Genomic DNA, 8,309 nt, shown 5'->3' with positions numbered 1-8,309 from the left:
TCAAAATATCTCTCATGCACGGAATGTAACTCTTTAATTAACTTGGGACAGCAGATACATTGTTGTTACCTGGGCGGCAATCGACTTTATTTTATATTGCGAGTGCTGGTCCTTAATATATAACATCGATTGATTAGTTTTCATTTATGGAGTGGTTGTTGAAATCTTTAGGTACTAATCAGCATTGCTTTGTTTTTCCCCCCCCAGAAGAACATAAAAATGTATCTAAGGGAATGCATCTGGCACTCAGCTAAGGCATTCTTACATTATAAATAGTCCTAGGAGCTGAGACTTCACCATGTATATACATATTTTTGGAAAGGAACTTGAGCTTGCACTGAACAAATGGCATCCAAACCAGGTCTCTTGACTGACTGGCCATGGCAAAAGCTAGGGAACTTGAAGGTACTACTGCTACTACTTGCTGAACTACTTAATTTTTATTTTCTTCTTCTTCTTGTTCTTGTTCTTTCTTTTTATCATCTAATAAGCCTTCTTGTGTTTTAAATTGTAGTATGTGGTTTTGATGCCGTGGATGGTACAAAGTGTATGTTCGTTTGTGGCCAAAGATGAGAGAGAGAGGGACATGACAAACGTGCTGATCTTGCCATTCTTGCTGTGGAGATTGCTTCACAGCCAACTATGGATAAGCTTAGCTCGTTACCAAACTTCCAAAACCAAGCACAGGATAGTGGACAAGGGCATTGAATTCGAACAAGTGGATAGAGAAAGAAACTGGTGATCACGTACTCAAGCCATTTTATTCTTTTTATATGTAGATTTCTCCGGTTGTTCTCCTTTGTTTGATCTGATGAGAAATATTCAATTTGCAGGGATGACCAGATAATTCTGAATGGCCTTCTATACTACATTGGATTTCTTTATCTGCCTGGGACTACAAGAATGCCATTATGGACGTTGAAGGGTCTGGTTATTACCATTCTTCTCCATATGGGTCCAGTGGAATTCCTCTACTACTGGTTTCACAGAGCTTTGCATCATCATTTCCTTTATTCTCGTTACCATTCACACCATCATTTATCCATCGTTACTGAACCCATCACAGGTAACTGCTGCAATAAGGGAGAGGGAAGATTTGGATTCTCGTTATAGATTTTTTTTTTTTTTTTTTTTTAATTGAACATCTGTCATGAATTTTTTCATGAATGAGTTAGAAAGTTTCTTCTCCATATAGATAAAGGGCTCATTTCTATCTTGTAATTTTAATGGATCTCAGTGCTTCATGCATTCATACTTTGAGGCTGATTTACTTGGAAAATCTTTAATCTTTGCTTTTTATTTTTTGTGGGCAGCTGTTATTCATCCATTTGCAGAGCATGTGGTCTATTTTCTGCTGTTCTCAATCCCAATTTTGACCATGTTATTCACAAGAACTGCTTCTGTGGCAGTGTTTGTTGGGTATATAACTTACGTTGATTTCATGAACTATATGGGTCACTGCAACATTGAGGTTGTTCCCAAGTGGGTCTTCAACATCTTTCCGTTCCTCAAGTACTTCATGTACACTCCATCGTAAGTGCTCAATACTTTTTCCCTATGTTATCTGAGTTATATTAGTGTAGAGTCTTTTAAGAATTAATTTTCATTCTTATTCTCTTTTATTTTTCATTTTTTGTAAGTTTAATATTTATTTTAAATTCTATTTTTGTTTAAAAAAATAAATGAAAAATCCATAAGACTTGTTCTTTTATCATAGCTTTTGCAATCTTTTCATTTTTGTGCAAACCGCTTAAAGTCCAAATTCAAATTAAAGGTAGAATAGTAAACATATATTATTTCTATAAAAACCTTATTGTTTCTCCTTTTTTACTTCCAAATCATGACGGCCAGTTCTCAATTTTCATTATATATTTCTTATCTATTATGTTGTGACCCAAATTCTTGTACTTGATTTCGAAGATGGACCACATCGGCATATTTTAGTGGGCGACCCAAATAACCTATTTTTGGAGATTTGTAGAGGAAGGGGAATTGGTCCCAAGCCCCGAGCCCACCACTGGTCTCGATCTATGGAGGAGTGTGTACCCCCCGCAATGCAATACAACCTAACCCGCTAAATCAGTCCATTTATCCGATTAGAGTGTATATACATGTATATTATGTTTGCCTACCACATTATTGAGAGATTTGAAATTTTCGATTAGGGTTTTGGAGAAGAGTTCTTGTAATGTCATTCTTGCCAATTAGTTATAAGAACTTGTTTTATTTTTCTTTTATATGGTGAAAAAAAAAAAATTATTATTATAATAGAGTTCCATCCCCATGCCTAGCTAAGGGCGTAGGAAAATAGTTTATGTCGTGGCAACAAGAGACCTAGGCTTTGAAGAAGGATAATATCTGGACTCTTTAATTCAGGGAGTCAAGGCTTAGGGCACATTTGATTTTTCACTTACATTTGGGGTTTGTTTGTAACGATGCCATCTCTTCCTCTTTCTGAATTGATCTAAGAAATCCCAACCACCTCACCTTCCTCAGCGTCAGCATCTCAGCTGGCCAACTCCTTGCTGCCACTGAAGAAGGTGATGCTTGCAGAAAACCCCTTCCCTGAACTGTCTTAAGTCCGGATTGTTAGAAGGTTGGCTATTTAAAGCATACCTGATGCAGATAGCCTCAGATAAGCTTTTAAATAGCCACACCTAACAAGCCATGCCAAACCCCAAAGCAAGACAGGGTGTGCATACCAAAGACCAACAGGTAGAGCAAGATCTCTGGTTACTTTACCTCTCATAGAGTCCCTCATCCCACCTAAATTATGACAAATCCATTAATGAGGTTCTAGAAGTATTGAGGAGCTCAAAGTTTGGATCCTTTATTCATCAGGGTAGAAATCTGTGTTTTTCTCACACTTTTTTATCACGTATTAGGAGGAGGCTCATTAATGGGAGTCGATCTTGCTAGGCTCATGTGTCTGATGTGGTGGTATTTGTGGTGCTCAAAATTGAATGGATGCCACGTGGACTCCATTAAATCTCAGCCGCACAAAAAAGCATGTGCAGATTATACCTAAATGAAATAAACTAGTATTTCTTTTATCCAATCAAACCATTTTTTTTATGTTGGCTGAGGTACTCCAATGGAGTTCACATGGTGTCCATCTAACATTGGGCACCAAAAGCACCACCAATGCAGACACACTAGTCTAGCAAGATCCAAATGGAATCCTATCTCTTATTCATCTTTTCAAAACCCAGAGGTGGACCTCATTTCTAATATATAGTAGAGAGGTGTGAGGAAGGCATAGATCTCTACCGGACAAAGGCTCTAGATTCAGGTGTCCATGGATTTGGCTTCTCTACGATGTGGACCAATGTGTTCATATATTTTCATCTCAAATATTTACATTTCTTATTTCGTTAATACAAATCACCTTTTAATAAGAAAATTTGTGTCTACCTGTATAGGTTTCATTCTCTCCATCATACACAATTCCGGACAAACTACTCCCTCTTCATGCCACTCTATGATTACATATATGGAACTATGGATAAATCCACAGATATACTGTATGACGATACCCTCAAAGGAAGGAAAGAGACACCAGATGTAGTACACCTGGTGCACCCTACAACACTTCAGTCTTTCTATCATCTGCCACCTGCAATTGCTTCACTAGCTTCTAAGCCTTACAGCTCCAAATGGTACCTCTTGATGTTGTGGCCAATTGCATATGGGATCATGTTGTTCACATGGATTTTTGGCTCAACCATTACAGTGGAGAGGAATATATTTGATAAACTCAAGATGCAAACCTGGGCAATCCCAAGATTTAGTTTCCATGTAAGAAACTTTAGTTATCTACTTTATTCTTATCCCAGTGTTTCAGCTTTTCTTTTCAAATGACTTGCTGGTATTTCCCTTGCAGTACTCTTCATCGAAGCAAAAAGATGCCATCAACAGCTCGATTGAAAAAGCTATTCTGGAAGCTGATAAGGAAGGTATTAAAGTATTGAGCTTAGGCCTTCTTAATCAGGCAAGTTTTCTACTTCACATTTTATGCTAATTCAAATACAACGTATAAATAATGCAACCTTTGAAAAGAATATTGGGAAAAGAACAACAGAAGAATAGAATTAGAAACAAATGACTTCAGGAAAGATCATATTTTTATTTGATTGTAACATCAAAGAATACATTGTGATCAACAGGGAGAGCAATTTAATGGAAATGGTGAACTGTATCTTCAAAAGCACCCACATCTTAGGATCAAAATCGTAGATGGAAGCAGCTTAGCTGTTGCTGTGGTGCTTCATAGCATCCCCGAAGGAACAAAAGAAGTGCTTCTGAGAGGAAACATTTTCCTCTCAAAGGTTGTTCATGCTATTGTCAAGAATTTATGTCGAAGAGGAATTCAGGTAAGATATTGACCATTGAGCTTATTCATTAATTGTTGGGTTTGGGTAGTGTCTCTTATATTCTACACGGCCATATAATTAGAGTTTAACTGTATTTTTAATTTGGATCAAGTATTTATACTAGGTAAAATTGAAAATATACGAAGATTGGGGTTTTTGAATTTCTTTATAAATAATATTTTGGGATAATCTAGAATAAAAAGGCAAGAAAAGAGTAGTCATTTTTAAGTTATAACCACAGAACAACTTCTCGCCGAATTTCGGTCATCTTGGTTGACAAGGAACCGAAAGGCCACGGAAAGCGATATATCCCAGAAATCAACGATTTTTCCAGCGATATCCCGCAAACTAGCGAAATATTTACTGTATATACAAATATTCTTTAGCTCGCACTCTCTACTAGAGCCTCTATACTTCAGCTACCACCACTAGCCCATCTTCTTCGACTTCTCTCAGGATGCTCCTTCAAAGCATCACCAAAGAGTGGAGCTTCAAAAAACTTGTCGAGAACTTCAAGAAATCCTCTGAAGTCTACCGATTTCGCTGTAGACTTCACATTTACAAGATCACTGGAAGAACAGAAGAAGTACAGCGATATCTCCAAGGAAGGCTTTGCTGCTCGCATGCAGGGGCAGACCCACTAAGGGGCCCGGATTTTAATTTTTTTTTACTATTTCCTTATCTTTTTCATTTTTTATATTAATTTTCTTCATTTTTTCAGCTTTTTTCTCTTCTCACATGTGAAATATCACTATCCCCCCCCCCCATGAAACAAATGGTAAATAATGAGTATAAATGTCATCTCTATTTAAAAAATAAATCATCAATCCCTATTTATTCTCCTCTCTCTTCTCTCTCACATTTTTTCTTCCTATTTATTCTCCTTCTATAAACGTGGGTTAAGGGAAATTTTTGAAAAAACCATTTCTAATGGAAACTAACTCCTAAATTCTTATTAATTCTCCTCTCTTCTCTCTGATATCTTTTCTTTCTATATATTCTCCTTCTATAAACGTGGGTTAAGGGAAATTTTTGAAAAAATATATATTATTAAATATTCAAAATGTCAATTCTAATGGAAATTAACTCCTCAATCCCTTATTTATTCTCTCATACCTCCTCTTTTCTCTCCTCTTTTCTTCCTATTTATTCTCTTCGGTTTCTTTCTTTTTATTTGTTCTATAAGTGCGGATTAAGGAAAATTTGGGGAAAAATCTTCTCCACAATTAGGTTCTCTTTCTCTTTTTTCAATTTATTTATTTTTTCTCTTTTACTTATTTTTTATGTTATTCTTTATTTGATTTTATATTCTTTATTTTTGTATTTCTTTTACAATTTTTATTATTTGATTTTATATTGTAAATAAAATATCTATAATTGTAAGGTAACTAACTACAATTGGTTTGCATCTCTTACCTAAATTTTTTTATTTTTTTATTTTATTTTTTGCAAATTTTTTAGGGTTAAAGTCACGTGTATTTTTTTTAGCTGATGCTTTAATTTACCTATATCTTGTTGAAACAAATACCATTATTAATAATTTACTTATTTTTGTCAAATATATGTGGACCCCATAAAATATATGTAGGCGTATTTCTTAATATAATAAAATAATTTATAGGTAGGACCCTAATGAGTCTTATAAGGACTCACAAAATATGTGTGGCTGAAAAAGCATTGGTGCTTTCCAATCTGAACTTTTATTATTCAACCCCCCACTATTGAATGTTGGTTATGCCCCTGCTCGCATGTCGACCTCTGCCAAAGTGGCCGCAGCAACCGACTCTTCTACTTCTACTGTGTAGTTGCAGAAGAATGGCAAGACTGAAGACTCGAAGCCAAATGCTTTGCTTTTAAAATATATAATGAAAAAGAAAAGAAAACAAACAGACAGGACCACCATGTGGTACCGGTAGAGATTAAATGAAAAGCATTAAATGAAGGCAAGACTGAAGAAGAAGAAGAAGAGCATTAAATGAAGAGCATTAAATGGATGGTAAAGCATTAAATGAAGAGCATTAAATGAAGAGAGATGAAGTTCAAATTTAAAGCAAACTCTAGCGTTATTGCCTTTACGTAGAGTTTTCATTTTTTAAAGAAATTTTTCACACGAATTAGCGAAATCTCACCGAGATTTTGCCGATTCACTGGTTTCGGTAACCAGCGAATTGCGATATCTCAGCAAGATATGGCACCTTGGGTATTTAGGATGATTGGAATCTATTTTTCTGTCTAGTGGACGTAGATTTTGTCGAACCATGTTAAATTCTTTGTGGTTGTAAATGTGTTTGTTCATATTCTTCTTCCTGGTTGTGCATCCGCCTCCAACATTAATCACGTAAAATACTTCCAATGACTAATTTTTACCATTCTTATTTGGGTAGGGATGTTTAGCTAGTCATTTCTTACTTTGTGAATGCAATTTCATGTACAACCTTATATTCTCTAATAGTGCCATGGTGGAAACAGGTAGCTGTGGTGTGCAAGGATGACTTGGATAAGCTTAAGTTACGAATTCCTACAGAGTTGTGGAGTAACCTGCTTCTCTCCACCAGTTATACCCAGAAGGTAAAGCAATCAGTGATCAATATCGTGTCTCTTTAAATTGTGAAGAAGCTACTTATAATGATGAATGACTTAATAGTAACAATAATAACATTGTAGGTGTGGTTGGTTGGGGAAGGAGAGCTGAGCGAAAAGGAACAAAGAAGAGCACCGGAAGGAACCCATTTCATTCCTTGTTCACAGTTTCCTCCAACGAAGGTGCGCAAGGATTGTATTAACTACACTATCCCAGCCATGATCATCCCCAAGGCTCTCCAAAATGTTTACTCTTGTGAGGTAATTCATTAAATTTAATATCTAGGGTTACTTTGATAATCCAATTCTACCGGTAAGAGATAACTGGTTCTATAATTGTTAATTTGCACATATTCATATGGAACTTTAACAGAATTGGCTACCAAGGAGAGTGATGAGTGCATGGCGTGTAGCTGGAATTGTGCATGCACTGGAAGGCTGGGATGCACACGAGTGTGGAGATACAATGCTCGACATTGAGAAAGTCTGGCTTGCCAGCATTCGCCATGGGTTCCTTCCCATGAACTGATGAATGAATGAACAAGGAGTGGTATAAGAATAAAATCTTTGAGGTTGGCCTTAATAAATGATTCACTTGTACTTGCTATGGTCAATAATGAATTAACATCATCATCCTAGCCAGCTCGTACAAAGACGTTCAAAACACTTCTAGGACCATGTGTCACAGAGCAATATATTTGATATTCCTAGCACTTATGAATTGTAATCCTTTTTAAATGAGAAATAAAGTATGTAATTTTGAAGGTGCTTTACTCATGAGATTTATTTTGCATGATCTATTTGTTCAAATCTGAGGTCATAGGTAACTGCCGGTGTCAAACGGTTGGTTCGTCTCTGGGTTCAATAAGTTTTGGTTTAAGCCTGAGTAAGCCAAAATCCGATTTTTTTTTTTTTTTTTTTTTTGTACGAAAGTCTTCTTTATTAAGGAACAGGGGAAACCGAGGTTGAAGAACAAAGATCAATCAACCAAGGAGTGGAAAGGGGCCAAACAGTCACACCTGACAATGATTGGGCCTTCCAGACTAGGAAGTCAGCTACATGGTTGATCTTCCCAGAAATAAAAGAGAAAGTGCATTGGGAAAATAAGGACTGCAAGTATTGAATATCATAAATTAAGACAAAGGTCTTGGTCTTTGAGGGTGTTGAAGTAAATTTATGAGCTCTCGATAGTCTGATTCCACCATAATGTGAAGGTCTTCACTTAGGCTGCGTTTGTTTGTTGGAATAAAAGTGGGGTGGGAAAGTGAGAGATAAGTTTCCTTGATTCAAGGAAACTTGTCTGCTGATGTGGCAGCCCAACTTTCCCACCCCCATGCTATTTTAAAACCCCACATA

General features: G+C 36.3%; 1 protein-coding gene across 1 annotated transcript; it reads left to right on the top strand.

The window, feature by feature from the left end:
• The first annotated feature begins 235 nt into the window (after positions 1 to 235).
• LOC149029681 (very-long-chain aldehyde decarbonylase GL1-4-like) lies at positions 236 to 7,718 on the top strand. The gene is made up of 10 exons (XM_089142009.1): positions 236 to 405; positions 515 to 738; positions 834 to 1,066; positions 1,314 to 1,533; positions 3,423 to 3,798; positions 3,884 to 3,991; positions 4,167 to 4,373; positions 6,843 to 6,941; positions 7,038 to 7,214; positions 7,327 to 7,718. The coding sequence occupies exons 1-10, from the start codon at positions 346 to 348 to the stop codon at positions 7,480 to 7,482; spliced, it is 1,860 nt and encodes a 619-aa protein (XP_088998135.1). The 5' UTR covers positions 236 to 345; the 3' UTR covers positions 7,483 to 7,718.
• Positions 7,719 to 8,309: the final 591 nt, after the last annotated feature.

This window comes from Hakea prostrata, chromosome 1 (genome assembly GCF_041222555.1).
Source record: "Hakea prostrata isolate BN-2017 chromosome 1, UWA_Hpros_2, whole genome shotgun sequence".
Taxonomy (NCBI): Eukaryota; Viridiplantae; Streptophyta; class Magnoliopsida; order Proteales; family Proteaceae; genus Hakea; species Hakea prostrata.
This window is presented reverse-complemented; position numbering and strand designations above follow the sequence as displayed.

What these genes read in the sequence shown, in the direction of transcription:
- LOC149029681 (XM_089142009.1), top strand. Translation starts at nt 346, where the DNA reads ATGGCATCCAAACCAGGTCTCTTGACTGACTGGCCATGGCAAAAGCTA. An exon ending in GTGGATAGAGAAAGAAACTG is followed by an intron (nt 739 to 833) that starts GTGATCACGTAC and finishes TTCAATTTGCAG; the next exon opens with GGATGACCAGATAATTCTGA. An exon ending in AAAATGTTTACTCTTGTGAG is followed by an intron (nt 7,215 to 7,326) that starts GTAATTCATTAA and finishes GAACTTTAACAG; the next exon opens with AATTGGCTACCAAGGAGAGT.